This window comes from Electrona antarctica, assembly GCF_951216825.1.
Source record: "Electrona antarctica genome assembly, chromosome: 9".
NCBI lineage: Eukaryota > Metazoa > Chordata > Actinopteri > Myctophiformes > Myctophidae > Electrona > Electrona antarctica.
This window is the reverse complement of record NC_136790.1, coordinates 29,193,911-29,215,850: the sequence shown is the minus strand read 5'-3', so window position 1 is coordinate 29,215,850 and position 21,940 is coordinate 29,193,911. Positions and strand designations below refer to the sequence as shown.

Sequence of the window (21,940 nt, the reverse complement as noted above, 5' to 3'; positions counted from 1 at the left end):
GCGTTGTGGAGCCAGGTTGCCATAGTGACAGAAGAGGAATGATGGAGGGCCCCTCTCTCTCTCTCTCTCTCTCTCTCTCCTCTTCTCTCTCTCTCACCAGCGTTTTTCACAAACCTTTTCTTCCCTTTTTTTCTAGTTGCTTTTTTGTGTTTTTTTCCCCCTTGCATAATTTCCGTTCCCTCTGTTATCAGGCTCCATCTGTCATTTTGACATGCCAACAAATGAAATGCAATATAATTCAGTTTGATGTCCCCCTTATCAGTTGCCTAGAATTCCCACCTCATGTCATGTAGAGCAGTGTCTGACAAAGCTTCAGCCACAAAATGGATAAATGGAAACGTGTGTCAGCTGTGTAGATTTGTTTAGCTTATGGTTCATGCTGCCACCAGGTGGCCACTGGCAGTAATTTATTCCATTATGCTCAGTGATGGGTTCCAGTCATCAACCTCAGAACATAATGCAAGAGTATTGAAGCTTTCTATTAGACCAGTGGTTTTCAACCAGTGGTCCTTGAGGGGGTTCCAGGTGGTCCCCAGCTAAATGATGGGAGAGTTGGTAACCAAATATAGATCTTTAACTCTTGAGAGCGTAAAATGAAACCAAATGGACCTGTACGGGTCCATTTGGTTTCATTTTACATAGACATGGTAACGCTCCGCCTGCCTCTGATTGGCCTACCGACACTGCCCGTGTTGACTGTCCTCCGAGACGCGAGGTTACTCTGTGGACGGTGTTAATTCAATAATACAAGAGAACTAACTTGTATGTTTTATTTTTGTAGAAGAGTCAAACTAATATTGTTTATGCCATTTGCTTTGAATAAGTGATTGAACACGTATGTTGTACAACAGTATGATTTTATTTGGGTGTGTTCTAAATAAAGTGTTGATTATCGTGTATTAATCTAATTATGTCAACTAATACTATTATACTAAAAAGGATAAAGATGAGGGGAAAAGAGACCTTTTTACAGTACAATAACAACAAGTTTACACATACAAATAAATTACACAATCAACACAAACACTTTATTTAGAACACAAATCAAATCATATTACGGCGTACGTGTTCAATCAATTATTCCATCAAAGCAAACGGCATAAACAATATAGTTTGCCTCTTCTACGAAAATAAAAGTTACAAGTTACAAGGCTGCATTCTGGAGCGTCACCAAGCTGTCATTCTCTTGTATTGTACGCGTATTATTTCGCATCTGACTGTCCAGCGGAAGAAAGTCTGGTAAGGCCGGCAGTGTCAGTAGGCCAATCAGTGGCAGGCGGGGCGTTTCCATGTCTATGCTCGGACGTAGAATAGATTCACGCAGTACCAACATCAATGCAGCATGGACATGTGTACATATTCTTTAGTTTCGAGTCTGCAAGGCTAAATGTCATCAAATGGTGGCTCAAATGCTGAATAAAACAATGGGCCTTGATATGAAAAGGGTTGAGAACCACTGTATTAGACTAAATTATCCCAATTGAATGATTATTGTTAGTTGTTAGTCCAGAGTCCTACTGGTGAACAAGTAGGACTACTGATATTCCTGCCAGATCTACTTCCAGGATTATTTATATTCTTAATTTATGCTGTTTATTTTCTTGTTGCTTTTTTCATCTCAGCTCATTACCCCTCCTGTCCCCTAAATGTATCAGTTAAGTTATCACGGAAATGTATCGTGGATCACAACCTACCGCTGTCTTTCTGTACAAATGGTTCACAGCAAAGTGTCACCCTCTCAGGCACTTTCATTGCTGTAAATTCACCACAGTAAAGTACTAATACATGCATGACACATAACACCCTCCTGTAGTTGACACAATGTGTCTGTGTGTTCTCCCGCCCCAGGCAAGAACTCGTATAATGACGATGACGTTCAGAAGGCGGATGTGTCGTCCACCGGCCAGGGAGTCATCGACAAGGACCATCTGGGACCACTGCTTCTCCAGGTCAGCCCGGGGGACACTCACCAGTGGCCAAAAGGCCAATTCGCTGCAACTTACATAAATATTAGACCAATGCTTTGGCAGTGTCACTCACATGTAGGCTAAGTTTGTAGAGGGCTCTCCTGGGGGATGAAGGGGTCAGCCAGTGATCGAGTGGCCTGTGTGTAATTGAAATATGTACATCAATAACTCTCAACCCATTCAACTCGCCCCTTTCTGTCCCCTTCAGGCTCTGGATGGCTTTCTGTTTGTGGTGAACAGAGAGGGCAGCATTGTGTTTGTGTCAGATAATGTGACGCAGTACCTGCAGTACAAACAGGAAGAGCTGATCAACACCAGCGTTTACAACATCCTCCATGAGGACGACCGGGAAGAGTTCCACAAGAACCTGCCCAAGACCAATGGTGAGACATGTACACACACACACACACACACACACACACACAAGACACTTAACCCCCTATTCTGCGCTGCCCTCCCCCTGCGCTCCATCTGAACACTTGAGCAGCAATCAGCTGGGTGAAGCTGAACACGGAATTTTCCTGAGGGATCAATACGGTCTAATTAACAACACACGCAGAGCAGCGCCAATAATTCATGAGCACACAGTCATCATTCTCATATAGTAATATTTCCATTCAGAATGTATGTATAATATGTTCAAAAGTCATTGCTCGCATACTTGAATCCATCCAGCGACTGTGGCGACTGTGGCACAGGAGGTCCAATGATCCATGGGTCGGCGGTTCGAATCCCGGCTCCTCCTGTCTACATGTCGAAGTGTCCTTGGGCAAGACACTGAACCCCTAATTGCTCCTGATGTGCTGGTTGGTACCTTACATGGTTTCCGCCGCAATCGGTGTATGAATGTGTGTGTGTGAATGGGTGAATGTAATGCATGTAATGCACTATGTAAATATAAATGCACCATTTACCATTCTTAATATCTAAATTGAAGTTCACCCATTTCAGCCACTAGAGGGCAGGATAGGGAAACATTATCTACCAACCTGTACAATAAGCCTATCTCACAGAATTTCCCCGCCCCCCTTAATACGCCCCCTTTCGGGGTTAGTGGTGATAGCGTGACGTCACTCCATAGACGCTTCATGTTAACAGAGGTAATTTAAGAAGTCTACAACTTTTGTTTTCTCAAGGTAAGGTTTGTTCTATCTGTTCGAGCTGATTTACCATATTGTTTGCTTCATAATAATATTGGTCTGTCACATTTTTACATTAGAAAATGTACTTAGATTCTCCAGAGAAAAAAACGTGTAAATGCCCATGTTAAAGTCACCACTATTTACCGGAAGTGGGCGTGAAAAACGGGCTGTGAGATAGGCCTATTCCCTTGTAACACAGTGCAACTAGGTGACATTGATTGATTCCTGTTCCCTTTGACACAAACATGGCAACCGGAGGAGGTTTTGAGGAGGTTTTGTGGATTTATCTACCTAGTATATACTGAAACCTCCACAAGCTTTCAGACAACGTGCAGAAAGACAGATGAAATAAAAGCAGAGTACGGACGGGGCTTCTCCGTCCGTTTTATATCCATATTTAATGTCAATTTTAAGTATTTACATGTAAGCCGCACTCTCCTTCTCCCCCTTCATTATGAAACGTAACACTTGTATCTTTCCCATATTTGTCAACCAGCACCAAATGGCGGCTCATGGGGTGGAGAGGCACCCAGGCAGAAGAGCCATACGTTCAACTGTCGTATGCTGTCGAAGTTTAGCCATGGTCAGATTCACGGGCCCACGCAGGAAGGGCCCGGTGGCCAGCGCTATGAGACCATGCAGTGTTTCGCCCTGACTCAGCCCCGTGCCATGATGGAAGAGGGAGAAGGTAGGAGATATAGTTATGAATATCTTTTATTTACCATAGGCGATGTGCTGAAGGCATTTTTGTAGTACAAAGATACAGACAGACAGCATATGTCTTTATCTAATTCCAGTCCATTTTTTACATTATGCAATGCACTTTATTTTATAAAATGTACATTTACTTCCTAAGCTTTCCAGTTTAAAATTGAATCATAATTTTTTGTTTGTGGTTTCTCCAGACTTGCAGTCATGCATGATCTGTGTGGCACGTCGCATCACTGCACCAGAAAGGACTGAAAGGTTCAGCACCCGCCATGAACTCTCTGGTAAGCATTTATCATGAACATCAATATTATGTTGCCTTTCCATACATAGTCCCAGCCCGCCACGCCTATTTTCAGCGAAGAAGTTGAATGTAGAGCGAAAACTGAAAAGTCACTAGTATAGAGTGTCGCAGTCCCGCCCCCTTTCATGACGACGCCAGGCCCAGGAAATGATTCCCAATGCATTTTTCCCATAGACATTTCAAAAAGTATTTATTTAAAGACAGTTATGCCGCGGACAAAGCCAACTCGAGTTGTGACAACTCATGACAACAAACACAATATTTTGGACCAAACAAATAATTACAAAGAAGTATAACAACAAAAGAAGTGTAACCTGCCGTTTTTTCTTCTTTCTAATTATTTGTTCGGCCCAAAAAATTGTGTGTGTTATGATTTTTTACGACAAGACTTGGCTTTGTACGAGGCTTAAAAGTCTTTAAATAAATACTTTTTGAAATGTCTGAGGAAAATGAACGGGGAATCTCAATCATTTCCTGGGCCCTGGTAGGGGGGCGGGACTGCGACGCTCTATAGAGCTGAGGGTTTGAGTGGTTATCTACGGAACATATTCATATAACGTGGGGACAAATATATAGATGGACAGAATATTTGTCAGATAATATTTAACCATTAAGGAGGGCAATGTGGGCCTGGGCCATGGCTCAGTGGTCCAGGCACCTTGGCTGGTAATCCAGTCTGGCAGTGTGCCGCAGGTTCGACTCCCGATCCCGACGGCCTTTACTGCATGTCTTCCCCCCATCTCTCTCCCCATTTCCTGTCAGCCTACTGTCTGTCCCTCCATAAAAAATATAAAATAAAGGCAATGTGGGAATGACTCCACTACCTATGCCAGCAATCTATGTACCATATTGTGCCGATTCTGCCGAATATAAGACGACTCTGACTTTGAAAAAGTCTTATAGACTTATAGTCTTATAGACAACCCCCATTTTTCAAGACTCATTTGTGGAAAAAGAACATTGAATGTCAAATAGTCTAGTCCCAGATTATAATACGACCATGTTTTTTTTTAAGGATATTTCCATTGGGAAAAATCTTATATTCAGCACAATAGCCTGGTAAAATGTTTTGTCAAGCAACATTATTCCAGATGACTGTCTCTACTGAAGCCATGTAACTTGCTCTGTTAAGCCCAAACCACACCAATTGGGTTGAGAGTCGCAACAAAACGGTTTTAGTGTTCGTCCCAGCGGTGTGATATGTCCTGTTGCACGTCTGTGCATGTCGACCCCAGTTGACCCAAGTCAAAGCCAAAGGGAATCAATTGGTTCAATTCAGTGGTACCTTGCAACTACATGCGTCTACATGGGTCTACTCACAACCACTTAGTTGCAAGGTGTTGCATGGTGACCCATTGGTGTGGTTTGGGCTTTAGATGTAGCCTAAAGCTTAATGTATTGAACGTACTATCTCTGCAGTGATTTGCATAGACATACACAAACTGAGCTGCACAACCTGTTTCAGTATTCCTTGTAACTAGCAATAAAACTTGTACAATCGGCAGCTGCCATGTAGAGCTTCATTGTATATCTGACACTTTCCAGGTAAGCTCATTGAGATTGAACAGCAGAACACCCTCCACACCACTATGCGTCCGGGCTGGGAGGACCTGGTGAGGCGTTGCATGCAGATGTTTCTCCATCGCAGTGAGGGACAGCCCTGGTCATACAAGCGCCACTACCATGACGGTATGCCGACTTTTAACCTTCTCTGCCACGGCAACCCCTACAGTATTATTACCTCACTAAACATAGTCAAACTTCAATCAACAGCGTCACTTTATTTTTACAATACTCTTTATATTTAGTTTACAATGTTAAGTGATGTACTTGTCTCTGTTCCAGCTTTCATCCACGGTCACTCTGAGACACCTCTTTACCGCTTCTCGCTGTCCGATGGCACCCCGGTAACAGCCCAGACAAGGAGTGACCTCTGCAGGAACCCCAACTCCAACGAACCGCCTACCTTCCTGTCCACACACCTGCTCCAAAGGTTCGAGGCCACTCAACACAGAATATTTTAACACATTGATTGTAAAACATTTTGTGATTTGTCCTTTTGGCTGGAAATGGTGAGTTTGTTTTCCTTGGAATGTATTACATCTTGGAGCATTCCTTTTGTTCCCCCAGGGAGCAGAACGGTTACCGGAACAACCAGGGTGGCGGCATGAGGCCTCAAGCAATGGTCGTGAACAATCCTAACCCCCAGATGAGCGTGGGCCCAGGAGGGGGTATGGGCATGAACAGGGGCTACGGCATGGCCGAACAGGGCAACATGCCACAGCGAGGTGCGCCTCCATACCAAGGCTCAGGGGGCAACCGAATGAATGCAATGAACCAGATGAACCCCATGCATCAGATGAACTCCATGCATCAGATGAATAACATGGGCCAGATGAATCAGATGAATCCAATGGGCTCCATGCATCCAATGAACTCCGGGAACCAAATGGGGCCCATGGGTCAGATGAACCAAATGGGCCACCAACACCACGGCATGCACCACCAGCAGCATCCACACCAGCAGATGGGTCAGTTCCACGCAGGCGGAGGAGGGGGATACGGCATGGGAATGACCAGCCCCCCACAAGCCAGTCAAGGGATGAATGGCGGCCAACACAATGTCATGGGCTCTCCCAGAGTCCGGGGGAGCCCCAAGATGGGCTCCGGTCCCTTTTCACCTGGAGGTATGACACAGATGTGAAACCTCTCTTTAGATACTAAGATGCTGGTATATCTATGGACTGCACTAAGTTTATGGTTGTGTTTTTTGCAGGTTTGAACTCTCCCATGAGCTCTGGTCACCCGGGTGGCTCTGGAGGTGGAGGAGGAGCGACCTTCTCCAGCAGCTCCCTGAATGCCCTCCAGGCCATCAGTGAGGGAGTGGGCAACCCGATGCCCTCCCCCCTCAGCTCTCCTCACCCCCACAAACCAGACAACTCTCCCAGTGTAAACTCTAGCAGCCAGGGCCAGGCTCCAGGAGGACTCTGTAAAATGGGCACCCCGGCCCATTCTGACTCTAAGAGTCCAGGTGGTTCGCTGGGAGGTGGAGGGGAGCAGCAGCACCCGCATACCACCTCCACCGATGTTCCCCCCGAAAAGCTGGACAGCCAGGCCAGCCGAGAGGCGGGTCCTGCCGGGTTAGAGCCCAGTCGACGGGGCCTCGACACAAAGGGTCACAAGAAGCTTCTTCAGCTCCTCACCTCCCCTACAGACGACCTGGTGCCACCAAACCCCGCTCCGAGCTCCGGTACCGGATCCACCTCTGAGGCCAAGGAGGGTGACGGTCCCGGGGTCACAAGCCCGTCTTCCTCCACAGTCGGAATGGGCCAGCAGGGTCTGGGGGCAGTGTCTTCCTCCGGAGGGGTGGGCCATTTCAGCAACCAGTCCCTGCAAGAGAAGCACAAGATCCTCCACAAACTCCTGCAGAATGGGAACACTCCCGATGAGGTGGCCCGTATCACGGCCGAGGCTACAGGTAAGACCTCCCTGGAGACTGGAGGGGTCGAGTCTGCGACCACGGCGCCAGGGTCGTCCAGGGGGTTGGATGTGAAACAGGAGCAGCACAGTCCCAAGAAGGAGAAGACCCACGCCCTCCTTCACTACCTCCTTAACAAGGATGACTCCAAAGAAGGTGGCAACATCAAGCCCAAACTAGAGGAGCTGGAGGGCAGGGGGGGAGCCCAGGGGTCAGGGGTCACTAGCTCTGACGCTCACTCGGTGGACAGCAAGGTTAAGACTGAGCCAACCGATGAGGTATGCATACTTGTCCAACATTAAGAGATAGCTGTAAATGTTGTACCTGTATAGTTTGAACATTTGTAGATGCATGCTTTCCTCATGATGTTTGCATCTTCTTACAGTTGGAGACCCTGGAGACGATTCTTGGAGGGCCCAGGAACAACTCTGCCTTCTACCCTGAACCAGACTCAAGAGCTGCAAAAGAAAGAGCAACCAAACAGGGGAATATTCCTGACAGTTTACATGGTAAAGTGACCAAACCAAATGCTTGACCTTCTTGTTGTGGTGGGTGTTTATATAGTATTGCTTAGTTTTAGTTTTTGCTGGTTTATTTATTGTTTTACTTTACTTTGTTTCCAAAATCATTAAAACATGATAAAAATGTTCTAATTCAGTAAATGTGCAGTTAATAAATCATGGAATCTTTCCTTCCTTCTGTGACTTTAAAATGCATTAAAACTCAACTATAACCTAACTTTGACAAATGATTATATTTTGCCTATGGGATTCAAGTTGATGCAAGTTGATTTCCCCACCGTACTGAAAAGGCCTGCATCCAGGGCCTTCCTCCTAAATGAAATTTATGGTATGTGTTGGAAAACTGTAACCTAACTTTGTGTGAATTACAGATGGAGAGAGAGGCCCCATGGCAGCCAGTCAGCGAGGACCCTACCAGAGGGCCCTCTCTGTGGATTCCAAGCCCCTCAGCGGAGAAGGAGGAGTCGGAGCAGTAGGAGGGGGGCTGGCTGGAAGGAGGAATGTCCCCTGTCCTACCCTGGTCAAGCATGAGAACATGGACACTCCCATCCGTACCGGAGCCATGGCTAATGGATTCCCTGGAGGCATGGGAGTTTGTCCACCACGGGGTGGCGCCACAAGTAACTGACTCATTAACTTCCTCTCAGCATGGCTGGAACTGTTTATTCACCACTGTCCAAAATAAACAAACTGAAACTGCATTAGATCTCCTATGACCTTTCTCAAATGGCAGTATAGGCATTTTAGTTAATTGTTTATAGCAGTCATAAAATGTTAAATTACATGTTTTATATATATATATATATATATATATATATATAAAACATGTAATTTAACATATATTCACAGAGAACATACACCTTTTTGTCTTTTTCGGCCTTTCTCTCTATTTCTATTATTCCCATGATTGCATTCCATGGACAGGCATTACATTTAGTTACATTTTATTAATTCAGTTTGTAAGTTATGTTTAGGCATTGTTTAGTATACACTATACAGTAAAGATAAGGGAGGGTGTTGTGGCAGGACTTTAGGGTGGTTACCACAATTTTGCCATAAACTGAACAAGCAGCAGTTAAAAAACAGGAAGTAAGGGTTGGATTTGATCCCAGTGATGTACATGGATCAACTTTTCCACATAACTTCAGCAGCATTTCAGAGAGACACAGGCGACTGCTTAGAGTTATGGCTGCTAAAGGCCCTACAACAAATAGTAATGTTGAAAATCATCATCATATTAGTGTCACCATTTTTGCAACCTTAGTCTGACTAGTGCCAAGTGGGCAAGATGAATGACAACTGACGACAAGTGATGTGTTTGTTGTGAAGGAGGTATGGGTCGAGGCATGGGAATGCCCCAACGTCCACCCATGACGGGGGCAGGAGAGTGGGGAATGCCCAGGTCAAGTGCCAGCCCTGTGGGAGCACCCGGGCACCCTGGTATGGCCCGTCCTGGAATGATGGGAGGACCCATGATGAACCGCTCCAACAGCGTGCCTGCCAACAGCAGGTCCATGCTGCAGCAGCAACTCTTGGATATGGGTACGTGTGTGTGTGTGTGTGTGTGTGTGTGTACTGGTGCTACTGTACTTGTGAGGGCCAAGACTACAGTAGAATTTCAAAGATTTTCTCTTTTCCTGGTCCTCAAATGATGCGTTCAGGTTTAGGATCAAGCATTTATATTAGAGGTGCACAATTATGAAGTTATGACCGATATCCGATCCAATTATTTGCAGGGTCATATCTGCCGATACCGATTCTGACCGATTCCGATATTATACGGATTATGCTGCCTTCAAACATTAGAAATGCACAAAAGGGGCCCGGATGGTTAGCTCAACCGTCCGGGCACCTAGGCTGCCAAGCCAGCCTGACGGCATGCCGTGGGTTCGACTCCAGATCACTTGTCGCCTTTGCCGCGTGTCACTCCCCCATCTCTCTCCCCATTTCCTGTCAGTCTACTGTAAAAATCTATCATCAAAGGCAAAAAAGCCACACACAAAAAAGAAATACACAAAACAAAAGCGACAGTCATTGACAGTCACATTATTGCGTCATCAATATCTGAAAATAATCTGGATTATTAATATTTAGAGACCGATCCGATACCAATATGTAATTTTTATGGCCGATTTCTATATGCTACCGATTTTATCGTGCACCACTAATTTATATAATTTAGGACTTTAGGTTTTAGTATACTTCATTGCATACTGGTGTCGCACACCATAAATAGCGCACACCACATTCTTACGCCGTGTTGTGGCGTGAGCATGTAGATCTATTTTCGGCTTTAGGGTTATATGTACGAAGAATTGCATGAATAAAATTGCCATCCTAAAATAGTGTAGTATGACAAACATTGGCCTAGTGGTTAAGGCATATACCACATAGGCTCTGACAGCGAGTCGTGGGTCTGACTACCTAGTACCTTTGCTGCGTGTCACTCCCCGTCTCTCTCTCCCAGAAAAGCCAAAAACTATCATAAAAAGTGTAGTAAAACAAATGTGTGTTCTGATATATGACAGTTTGGCGACGACTACAATGTTCCTAAAGTGGCTTTACTGCAGTCATAATATTAACATTAGGCCTCTACAGTTTTGTTCATATTAGATTGACAATGATTAATGAATGTAAGTCAATGTCCCCAAACGATTGCAAAGCCAACGTGTGTTTGAGTTTGATGTAATTACAAGATCTTTATTAGCAGTTTGTTGATAAGACATTATTACAGGCCTGCCACATCAACGCCAGTTCTACAATGTAATCCATGTCTACATGTCATTAGCATTAATCATTCTATGCTTGATGTTTTCTTTGTTGTATGTCTATCTCCTCCTGAATTATATATGTTTTGCCATCTCTGTAGGTCCCAATGAAGCTAATATGGGCATGAGTCCCTATGGTGGACAAGGTCCCCCACCTCAGTCCCCCTCCTGGCCAGACTCTGCCATAGGAATGGACAGACCACAGATGGACAGACCACAGAATAACACCAACAGGTGAACACAATAGACTGTTATGCATGCAACGTTCCAAACAGGCCCTTCCCAGACTGCTCTCCAACACAGTTATGTATCAGAGACTAGATGTAGTCATGTTGTTAGTCTAGATACTTTGTATGCATGACATGTAGTCCCAACTATCTGCACCCCTCAGCATTTATGATTAGTGATTCATAATGAGTCCTTGCAAGTGCAACACACGTGTCCTCCCTTATTCGCTCCTACTCACTTTCTTTTTGTTCGTTTTTTTTCTTCCAGGGGCCAGTTTGGGAACCCCCTAGATGAGCTCCTGGTGCCGCCGTCCACCAGTGAGGGTCAGAGTGACGAACGTGCACTGCTGGACCAACTTGACTCTCTGCTCAACAACACTGATGTCATTGCTCTGGAAGAAATCGACAGAGCTCTGGGCATCGCTGACCTTGTGAGCCAGGTAATAGACAAAACTGATGCTATGATATACAGTATATATAGTTCTATAGTACGGGTAAGGAAATGGGTACTTGTAGTCTTGTATGCATTGATAATGGAAGACATTTCAGAAAAGCATATCCATTTAGGAATTGTAGTACAAGAGCATTTTCATTATAAAACTGAACTCTAAATCATGACTCTTTCAACCCCACAGAGTCCGGGACCTGAGAGTCAGGGTCAACCATCAGAACCCTTCCCAGGGCCTGACTCCCCCATGGTCATGGACCAGAAACCCATGTATGGCCAGGGCTACCCTGGCCCCCCCGGTGGCTCCACCATGGGTATGCAGGCCAACTACAGCGGCAGCCCAATGCAGGGCCAGTCTCCTGCAGGCTTCAACCCTATGATGAACCAGATGGGCCAGCCGGGAGGCTTCCCAGGTATCGCCGGCATGGGTAACCCCCGTGCCAACATGATGAGACCACGCATGATGAATGCCACCAAGCCCCTCCGACTGCAGTTACAACAGAGACTACAAGGGCAGCAGGTGAGTGATCACAGAATCCATTGTTTGTTACAAGCTTGTATATCTTTTTTTTTTTTTTTTGCTTAACCATTTGCTTAAAAGAATATATATTAAAGATTTGAACTAAAATCTTTGCTTTTGGGGCTCCCTGGAACAAAATATTTTGAGATGGTGGTCCGGGGCCAAATATGTACATATCATTATGGGTGGTCCTTGACATGAAAATGTTTGAGCACCACTGCAACATACGTTTTTTAGAAGACATTTGTATCGCTGTAAATTATGCTTGTTTGGAATACACCAGTACAAATGTCAAATTAAACCTTGTATATTTATCTTGTAGTTTATGAACCAGACTCGACAGGGCATGAAGATGGAATCTGCCCCTGGAGGAAACCCTGCCATGCGCCCAGGCATGCAGCCTGGCATGCAGCCTGGCATGCAGCCTGGCATGCAGCAGCCTGGCATGCAGCCTGGCATGCAGCAACCTGGCATGGGTGGTCAGGTATGTAGTCACCACACCCTGATGCAATACACATCCACATACACAACACTCTTGAGTAAAAGCAGATGTAAATACATTAACGTTTATTCTACAGTTAAATCTCCTTTGCAAGCAGTTCTGTAAAAGTTAATAGGCTGAATGTCTCACAGGTCAAATGTTTTTACCAAGTAGCTGATCTGTGAACTGCTCATATTCCTCCATAGCCTGGTTTCCTGAATGCCCAGATGATTGCTCAGCAACGCAGGGAAATGATGAATAATCAGCTAAGAAGACAGCGAATGATGCAATTGATGCAGCAACAGCAGCAGCAGCAACAACAACAACAACAACAACAACAGCAGCAACAGCAAGGCCAAGGGCCAGCTGGAGGCTTCAGCCCACCTAATGTCACAGCTCCAGCGGGCATGGATAACCCCATGGGTGGTGCCCCAATGAACCAGCCTGGACAACAGGCCTTACACTATGGGGGCAATTATGGTAAGACACCACTTTCTTCTCATGTACTTTAGGCATATATACTATACTATATACTAACAGCCTCCAGTGAGCACCTCTCAGACTGTCTGAACATATGGCATATTTCCTCTTTTGTGTTTTAATTGATATATAAATCTTTATATTTCATAATATTAATATTTAATTCCCTAGATGCTTCACTTAAATCCTCATTATCCTTGCCAATATTCAAGAAATATTTGTGCAGTCTGTGTTTTTTATTTCTTTATTGCACAGCTGCCCCCCCTTTGCCAAACTCGTAGACTTTTGTATTGTTCTTAATTGAACTTTTAATCTGTTTTAAATCAATGACCTCTTCCATACAGGAAAAATAAGCCAGCTGGCATCTTCCTTTCCTTGCATTGTATTTTTGTTCTTTGATATGTTATTGTCTATATTTTGTACTACGTGCTAAATAAATAAACCTAAACTTAAATGTACCTTAGAATGCACTGTACAATTTCCATGTGAATTATTCATCCCACGTTACAGTGCTTAAGACTGTTCTTTATGCACATGCAGGCATGAACCAGCAGGGGGAGTCATCATTCATTGGACCAGGCAGCCCACCAGGCAACATGATACCTGGGCGAATGGGAGGCCCTCCTCAGAATGCCATGATGCCAGGGATGCCGGGCAATCCCCAGGGAGGACCTATGTACCAGTCTGCTGAGATGAAGGGATGGCCACAGGGTGGCATGCCACGCACCAAGTAAGTTGAGGGGTAGTTCGGGGGGCGGGCCTTCTGGCTAACTGCATGCCAAATGAGCACCTCCCGCAAATCTGAAAAAGCTAATCGTAGCCGATCGGAATGGAATCTCAAAGATATGACAGTTACAAACCAGTAAGACGCCTGAGGGCATCTGCCTCATTGACGGCAGACTTCTGGGCGAGCTGGTGCTTTGGCATGGGGTGTCAGATCAACATGGAATGAATTCTGTACTGGACATATATTATAAGGAGCATGCCTTGAGTGTACAGGGTTTTATGAGGTCAGATCAACATATGGAATGTCAGAACAGGTCAGCTCCATACAGTATATGGAGATCTAAGGGTGATAGCGGGGACATTCTCTTGAGTGTACAGGGTTTGATGAGGGCCCAGGTAGGGCCGGGCCTTAATTTTCGGGTCTGTCATTAGCACAGCGTCGCCTAATTTGCGATCTAACCACGGGTCAGAAAAACTTTGGCCTACTCATCATTTATTTTCATTTTTTCCCAGTTCCCAAGCTAATCTCTTAACAACTCTCTTCCCCAGCCCCACAGTGAGTACTGAGTAATCTGTCTCACCAGTTGTGCTCAATCAATATTTATTAACATTATTAACCTTTTCCCCACTAAAAAACGTAGTCTGCGTTATTTGTCGGGAAGCGACGGTGCCAAAATACGTATCTAGGTTTATTCAGTTGTATAAATGTGTTTGATTCGATCCAGTGGAAAGGCTACTCACATTAGCTTCGGATGGCTATCTGTTGTTAGCTTAGACCCTCTTGATTAATGCACGCACGTGTGTGCACGTCGAGACAACACACACACCATTAAGCTGACACAACATGGTATGGACTAGTGTATATAACTTCATATTTCCTTGTGGATATATCTAATGTATTTCTAATACCTTCTTTGTTTTTTTTGTCCAGTGCCTACCCCCAGCAGCAGTTCCCCCAGCAGGGCAACCAGGGCCAGTTTGGATCTATGATGATGAACAACTCCATGGGTGGTCCCGGGCCAGTCAGTGGGCCGGGAGCAGGACCGATGCAGGGCCAAATGGGCATGAACTCCATGGGAATGGGCCGAATGCCGATGGGACCTGATCAGGTACATAACGAGGACAGTGATGGCAGTGTTTGACACCATGTTAACAGATTAATCGCCCAGGACGAAGTTCTTTGTCCTTTCTATTAGTAACGCCCGACGCTCAGGACGAAGTATTGTCCTAAAGACAAAGTTTATTGATACGAGAACAGATCGCCTGGCTGTATAGCCCAGGCGCGCCTGCTGGGCTCTCCTCGGTGACGCGCAAGACTGAGACGTCATCAAAAAACTCCCTCTGTTTAGCTGATGAAAACGAAAATCTTAAAACGTTCATAAATCGCGATCTAAATCATCCCGTCTTTTTCTGAAAAAAGATCCTGTGTTAGACGGCGCTCCGCGGTCCAGTCGCTAGTCTCGATAGATTTATTCTTGTCTCCCGTTGTTGTCGATCGATTCTAAAGTGCTGTGGCTATTGTTAGCTGCTACACAACATCATGAACTTCCGGCCGGTCCGTCCGGAAAAGGCGTCCGTGTTTATAAATCGACTGGGCGCATGAATGTAATGGATTAAATAGTTCCGGGCAATTAAAGTGTTATAATCCTGTTCTGAACAACAAAGAAATGAAAGAAAACCCCTTCAAACATCTCTTCAGAGCATTGAATTCTATTGTCATTTGTTTGATGGACTCTATTGTCATTTGTTTGAGTTATTTGATAACAGCTTGTTGTCTTTTCTCTACTCAAAGTGCGTGTGCCAGAAATTCAACCTATTTTGCTATAAACCACTCTTCTTTCGGTTGTGGTCACACTGTTAGACTAGCATTGTTAAATTATCTGAAAAGTGTTTGGTGGACACAGGGATGTGTAGATGTTGTCTTAAATAGAGACTGTATACTCGTTATCACAGATATACTGTATCCGTATGTTATCCGAAATGCGCTTATCTTCTTTTTACAGAATATTATGGCAGAAAATGATAGAAATTTGTTTTATATTTATTTATAGTTCCGATTTATAATTAACTTTACAGTGACATTTACAATTTCAATGCACTGATATCATTTTGGACAATAAAGTTTATTGTTAAACTGTAAAATATTCTTCCATACATATCTTTTTGTCATTGCAGAAATATTGCTGAGGAGGATCACTGACGGCAGTAAGAGTCCTTATGAAGAGGGCAGTAGAATCTTCCAGAGTCTTCCAGCTGTGGCGGAGCAGTGTGAGGCAGAAGACAAGCTGGGTTTCGGGGACCCCTGCCCCACACACTCTCTCACACACACACACACACACACACACACACAGAGTCACACACACACATACAAATACACCCTCCATCCCAGACCTCTAGTAGACCTGAGTCACACCACAGGGACAACCCAACAGACTGCTTCTTTTCGGAGACCATGGGCCAAATAAAGAGATGCCTTCCCCTCCTCAGATTCACTAACTAGCCTGACCTCTGACCCCTGCACTAATAGAAGATCCTGGCAATGTCTGTGCACATGTATGAATCTGTGCATGAGCAACATGGAACTGTCAGGCAGTGTTCAGCCACGTGGCTGCAAGCAGATTGGGACTACGGTACAACTGGCTGTGGCTGCACTTTACCTGGAGGCTTCTATAAGGAAAAGGATTGTTGCAATATTTCTTAAATATTACAGCCTTATTAGAGATTTAATGCCTTCACACCAATGGGTTTCACTTTCACTTCTTAGCCTTTCGCATCATTTTTGACAAGTCAATGGAAGCTATAAGCACACAGGTTGTTTCCACGTTATGCAGATTGGAGCAATAACTCTTGCCTCTAAGCTTTTAGGCTGAACCTGAGCAACATAATCCCTGTCACAAGCAAAGAAATGGTACTGCAGTATTAGATGTCACAAATGTCCTCTGTGAATATGAATTGTAAATATGTTACAAAATATATCGGCCATGCTTTTTATAGACCCATTTTATTGCACATATAAATTGTATTTGCTCATAGGTCAATGCCGCTTTGGGTGATTTGCAGTTATTTCGTTTTAACCATTACAAATATTAGCAGGCGCTTGGGTTTTTGTTTGGTAAATTCAAACACTTTTTTTTCCTCTCCCCCAAAAAATATAACAGCCATGGTTTTTCATCAGACACTTTTATTACCGACAAGTATCCGATGGATAGAAAGAAGGCTGGAGCTTTCGTATTATCATATATTGATAGATTGTAGAAGTGAACTCTGCCAGGACAGCCTCAATATAATGGAGGATTTTATTCATTGCAGCAATGTGCGTGTGTGAGTGAGAGAGCTGGAGCGTGGTTGGTGCAGTGTGTATGTGTGCGTGTCTGCAGTACCATGAGGATGGGAACACATGGTTCCTGGCTACTCCACCAGGTCTGTTCCTGACAGCGTTCTGCCTCCTCTACCAAACTGTTGCTGTGGAGTGTACTTTTTACCCTTCCTCTATTTTCCTTTGACTGTTCTTCTCAATTCACTGAGAAATCTACCTTTTTAAAACATGCACAATCCAAAGATATTTTTCCACATCTTTGTATAGTTTCTGAGATCGCTGGTGTACATTTTATATTATTACATACATTATATTATGCCACTGGTAAATGGGTACATATCATATGGGGGGTGGGGGGCAGTGGGAAGCTATCTGTGCTGTTCTGAGGACTGTCAACTCCAACCACGTAGTAAGAAGTCCTACATCTGGAAGAATTATGGATTTTGGCTGTGAATGACGAATACCAATGGGATGAAATTCTTTTTTTTTTTTTTCTTACATATCAATCAATCCCTTTTATATTTTTCAGGAAATAACTTCATTTTCCTGAAGTTAACTAAATCTGGACACAAAATGAAGTGCAAAAGAAAAACATTAAGGCTGGAGATCATTCTTGGAAATGAGATAAGCTGTCATTTTACAGGATAGGATGTATATTACAGATGATTTTTGTTTCTTCTCTTGATGTTGATATTGATGTAAATACAAATTTCTATTTAAACACTTTTGTCTCCAGAATGTCCTTTTTGTTGGTTCTGTATTCAATAGGCTACTTAAAAGTCCAGGCTGAGATAAAAATGTAAATGAACAAATGGTTAGACACATGTTTTATTATTATTATTCTCTAGTCTAACTGACTTCAACTCTTGACAGGGGACTAACCCTATTAGATGGCAAATTATTTTTGAGGATGTTCGTTTAGAGCTCTAAATGACAACATGAGACACTCATGTGGCCAATATAAACATCTTGTGACTGGGTTCGTTTTATACAATAACCACTGCATTCATGTCTCGTAACTACATAGCCTATAGTGGCAGTGAATCTGCAATCGTATGTGGCAGCCACAGTAGGCGTCCCTCACGTCACAATTTTTTAATTGTATTGCTATATTTTTGTCAGCTTTATGCTTCCATATGTAGGGTTGTTTATTGTTCATGCTTGTATACAGTGTGATGGGGTAATGCAGTTCCAAACTATTTAAACTAAAATAATGTGAATATAAACTTATGTAGCCTACTGTATGTGTACGGATGGGCCAAAGGTGCTTTTTCACTGCCACTAAAGATTCTAGGTTTAAGAAATTCTTACCAAATATCACATGCTGTCATCTGGTCTTATTCATTAAACTCTCTTAATGGCCATACTATACCTAGTACCAAGAGTTATATAGCGTGTCCTGAATTATACAGCGTATAATTAGCGTGATGTCTGAACAATCTGTAGGAGTATAATATCACAATGTATTTGGCAAAAAAATAAATAATGACCTGCATGCGGGGCAGTCGGGCAGCCCCACACAGGCGTGCACTATGCACAGTTCACGCGTATCGGTCCCATGATCGGTCCAGTCAGTGGGACGGACTGACGCACGGGCGGACAGGGGCGAAAACGGAGACTCGGCCACGCCTTCGGCCTGGCGGAGATGACAAAATCATAATTTCTGGATCCAACCAACACTATTGTTAATTTGTTATTGTCTGCAACCGTCCATATATGTCGAATGGCCTAGACAGAGGGTGGCGCTCTTGTCCTTACTCCTTGTGGTTCAATGGAGTTGATGGTAGATGCCGATGGCAATTCTCTAAACGGCCGCAAGAGAGCATTAAATTACAACAACAATTCGAATTGGCTTGTACTTAACGAGACAAAATAATAAGGTATGCTGAATTGTAAAACATGTTTTTGACGTCGTTATACCATGATTTAATAGTAGCCTAATAAAATGCATAGTAGCCTATTTTACTTAATAGGTGTGGAGACCACAATAGCCTCAACCAGAATATGTCAAATGTATGTGTAGATGACACACAAGTGTTATTGAATAGCAAAAAAATAAAGAATAAAAATAATAAGAAGAAGCAGTTAAATAATTGTTTATGACATGCGAAGTTTCTGCTTTTCAATATTATGCTGCTTCTCTGAGTTGAACCCAAAGACTGTAGCCTAGGTTTCTTTCTTTAAAAAAAAAGAAGGGGAAAAAAAGGCGTAGTGTATATTAATAGCAGGCAGGCTTATAACTACTGTACTGTGTGGGAATCTATAACAGAGAGCAAGAGTCTCTCTCTTGGCAGCGTTCCCGGCCCATCTGTGGCCTGGCTCGTGGATTACTGTTTGTTAATGTTTCAATCAGCTGTGTGTTGAGGAATGTGGAGCTATTTAACCTGAACTTCCCCAGGTGTGCCGAGGCGCCGCTCAGTCTGGGCCCCGTCGCCCTCCCCTGCCCTTGGCACAAAGCTATCACACAAACACAATCACACACTGGCCGTGCCTCAACGCCGGGCCTGCAGCTGTGCGCATCGCACCGCAGGGAAATGGGAAAAACATTGCACCAGGGAGACAGAATAAATCAAATAACGAATTGCCTCTCCAAACCATTTTAACCCGTGCCCTGCTGAAAGACCACTCAGGATCTGATTTAGGCTATTATATTTAAATTGGTTTCCAAATGATGTGTGTTGAAGTAGGCCTATAGGCTAAATCAACTTTTAAACTAATAGGCCTAACTCAATAGCTGTGCTGCATATGTATTATTTTGTCTACACCAACTAACATGGCTCATAAAAATCACCCTAGTCATGTAGCCCTTTTGAATAAAATCTAGCATTGCAATTGTCATATTTGATTTTAGGTACTTTAATTATTGCCACTATTTATCTCTGGACTAAACGGATACTTCCTCTTGTAATTTGATACGTTAATGAGCCATACAAAAACAAATTACCAATTTAGCTGGTATGACTGGGCCACCAGCCCTGGTTTTATGTTACATGAGGCAACAATGAGTTGGCTTCATTTATTCTTTGGTTTAGCTGTTGCTGACAGCCTCTTCAGTTGAGCCTATAGCAAATCTGCAGACTGCAGTTTATATTAAGATTAGGCCTAAACACATCACCATAAATGTTTAATTTATTTAATATGTGCTTTAGCCCCATCCTAGCATTTTAAGATAACCCTTATGTGAGGTGAGGAGAAATTTATATTGCACATTTGCACTGTAACCCCCCCCCCCCCCCCCCCCCCCCCCCCCCACACACACACACACACACACACACACACACATACACAAAGTTCAGTGAAGCAATATTCTTGTTCAAAAATATTTTGTCATGTTTTAATAAAAACACAATTAAGTACATTGTAAGAAACAATAGCTTTCACGTAACGTGACATTGTAATATACAATACAATCTTTCGCTCAGGAATCTGAGAAATGTAAATTTCCTTTAACAAAATTTCTACACGGTTTACACAAGATACAAAAACGTAGCAGAAATATTAGCTTTCTTTAGAAACTCTACAAGCAACAAGCAACGTTGCGCTGGAAGCCTAACTGCCGTGATCTCCCGGCTAACCCAGTCTATTTGGACACCAGTCTTTCTCCAAAGGACCTCGGATGAATCGAGGGCCTTGAGTGACAGATCCTCTCCACAAGAGAATGTCCACAGAATGTTATTTTCTAGCATGGGAGTTCGAAACGTCCCTACTCAGTTCAAGGTTCTTTTTAAAAATGTGTTTGAAAGTCACATCAAGTAGCCTTGTTCGTTCTTCATAGTGCTCGGTGCTGGAATGATGAGACGATGCTCCATGGATTCTAGCGGCACATGATTCTGTCGTCCGAGCATCCATTCTGCAAGGAAAGAACACAATATATTTAGAACATAATCATGACATGTCAACACAGGGACAGCAGCCCATTTACAAAGCATAGCCTACAGAGATGCATAACTGATAAGCGATAATGCCATCATTGTTGTGCGTTGAGTTGCTTTATCATGCGTAATGAATCATTATAACGCAACTCAACGCACAACTTGCCACCGGCTCGGCTTGTTGTGTTAAGAAATTCGAGTCACCGAGAAAATAGGCTATATACATTGATGGCGATATTTACCTCAACTGAGATGCTGGCGAGCTCCGCGTTCAGGGTGGTCAGTGGCGTGCGAGGCAGGCTGCCTGCGCCGTGCTGGCGGCTCTTCTCCGGCTCGTCCAACTCGACCTGCAGGTCCCAGATATAGTCGATAACGTGCTGCAGGATTTCTACTTTGCTCGCCTTCTTGTTGGTGGGCAGGGTGGGCACGAGCTCCTTCAGCTTGCTGTAGCAGCTGTTCATGTCCTGGAGAAAGAGGGTCATCTGTTCGTCGAGCAGCGGAATCTTGCATTTGGTGATGGCCAGACTCTGATCCGACAGGCAGCGCACCATCTCCTCACCGCCGACCTTGCTCTTCAGGGCGCAGGTAGATCCAACAACCTTCATCTTGATGTGTACTTGAGATGTAGTTTCCAAGAATGGCGAGGGAAAACGATAGTGGGGAAAGCCAAGTAGCTTAAGTTACAGTGATAGCAAAAGTCTTCTCTGTCGCTTGAAGGTGTTGACACTGGAATGTTGACACTTTTAAACCTCCACATGGGTGAACCTCTCCGCCTTTATAGTTGACCAGAGGCTCGAGGGCGTTCTAGTTGCGTCCTGTTTGCGGGTAGGAGCCAATGGGGTTGCTGCATTTGTATTGGTGGGGCTGTTCACAACTGTTTTCTCGGCCAATGGCAGCGCTTGGCTGGTTATCGAGATTTACAATCTGTTTGAGGGATGGCGTTACAAATGGAAACAAATGTGTGTCTTTTACGGGTGATATG

The 21,940-nt window shown here is 44.0% G+C and overlaps 2 protein-coding genes across 3 annotated transcripts in view; one reads left to right on the top strand and one right to left on the bottom strand.

Moving 5' to 3' along the window:
* ncoa3 (nuclear receptor coactivator 3) overlaps positions 1–17,809 on the top strand; it is a 37,669-nt gene extending 19,860 nt beyond the window's left edge. For both annotated transcript variants that reach the window (XM_079510932.1, XM_079510931.1), the window contains exons 5-23: positions 1,849–1,949; positions 2,176–2,350; positions 3,606–3,797; positions 4,015–4,101; positions 5,667–5,810; positions 5,967–6,114; positions 6,252–6,808; positions 6,898–7,877; positions 7,985–8,108; positions 8,492–8,740; positions 9,450–9,662; positions 10,990–11,122; positions 11,384–11,555; positions 11,751–12,083; positions 12,406–12,567; positions 12,771–13,044; positions 13,585–13,774; positions 14,702–14,879; positions 15,946–17,809. In XM_079510932.1, the coding sequence (XP_079367058.1) occupies positions 1,849–1,949; positions 2,176–2,350; positions 3,606–3,797; positions 4,015–4,101; positions 5,667–5,810; positions 5,967–6,114; positions 6,252–6,808; positions 6,898–7,877; positions 7,985–8,108; positions 8,492–8,740; positions 9,450–9,662; positions 10,990–11,122; positions 11,384–11,555; positions 11,751–12,083; positions 12,406–12,567; positions 12,771–13,044; positions 13,585–13,774; positions 14,702–14,879; positions 15,946–15,957 (4,424 nt within the window). In that variant the 3' untranslated portion in view covers positions 15,958–17,809. The remainder of the gene's footprint in view (positions 1–1,848; positions 1,950–2,175; positions 2,351–3,605; positions 3,798–4,014; positions 4,102–5,666; positions 5,811–5,966; positions 6,115–6,251; positions 6,809–6,897; positions 7,878–7,984; positions 8,109–8,491; positions 8,741–9,449; positions 9,663–10,989; positions 11,123–11,383; positions 11,556–11,750; positions 12,084–12,405; positions 12,568–12,770; positions 13,045–13,584; positions 13,775–14,701; positions 14,880–15,945) is intronic.
* Positions 17,810–20,392: 2,583 nt separating this feature from the next.
* Positions 20,393–21,697, bottom strand: id1 (inhibitor of DNA binding 1, HLH protein). The gene is made up of 2 exons (XM_079511044.1): positions 21,201–21,697; positions 20,393–20,936 (listed from the first exon to the last, which is right to left on the bottom strand). Exons 1-2 carry the CDS (start codon positions 21,561–21,563, stop codon positions 20,901–20,903), a joined length of 399 nt encoding a protein of 132 aa, XP_079367170.1. The 5' UTR covers positions 21,564–21,697; the 3' UTR covers positions 20,393–20,900.
* Between the last annotated feature and the right edge of the window lie 243 nt (positions 21,698–21,940).

What these genes read in the sequence shown, in the direction of transcription:
- id1 (XM_079511044.1), bottom strand. Translation starts at nt 21,563, where the DNA reads ATGAAGGTTGTTGGATCTACCTGCGCCCTGAAGAGCAAGGTCGGCGGT. An exon ending in TCGCCAGCATCTCAGTTGAG is followed by an intron (nt 20,937 to 21,200) that starts GTAAATATCGCC and finishes CTTTCCTTGCAG; the next exon opens with AATGGATGCTCGGACGACAG.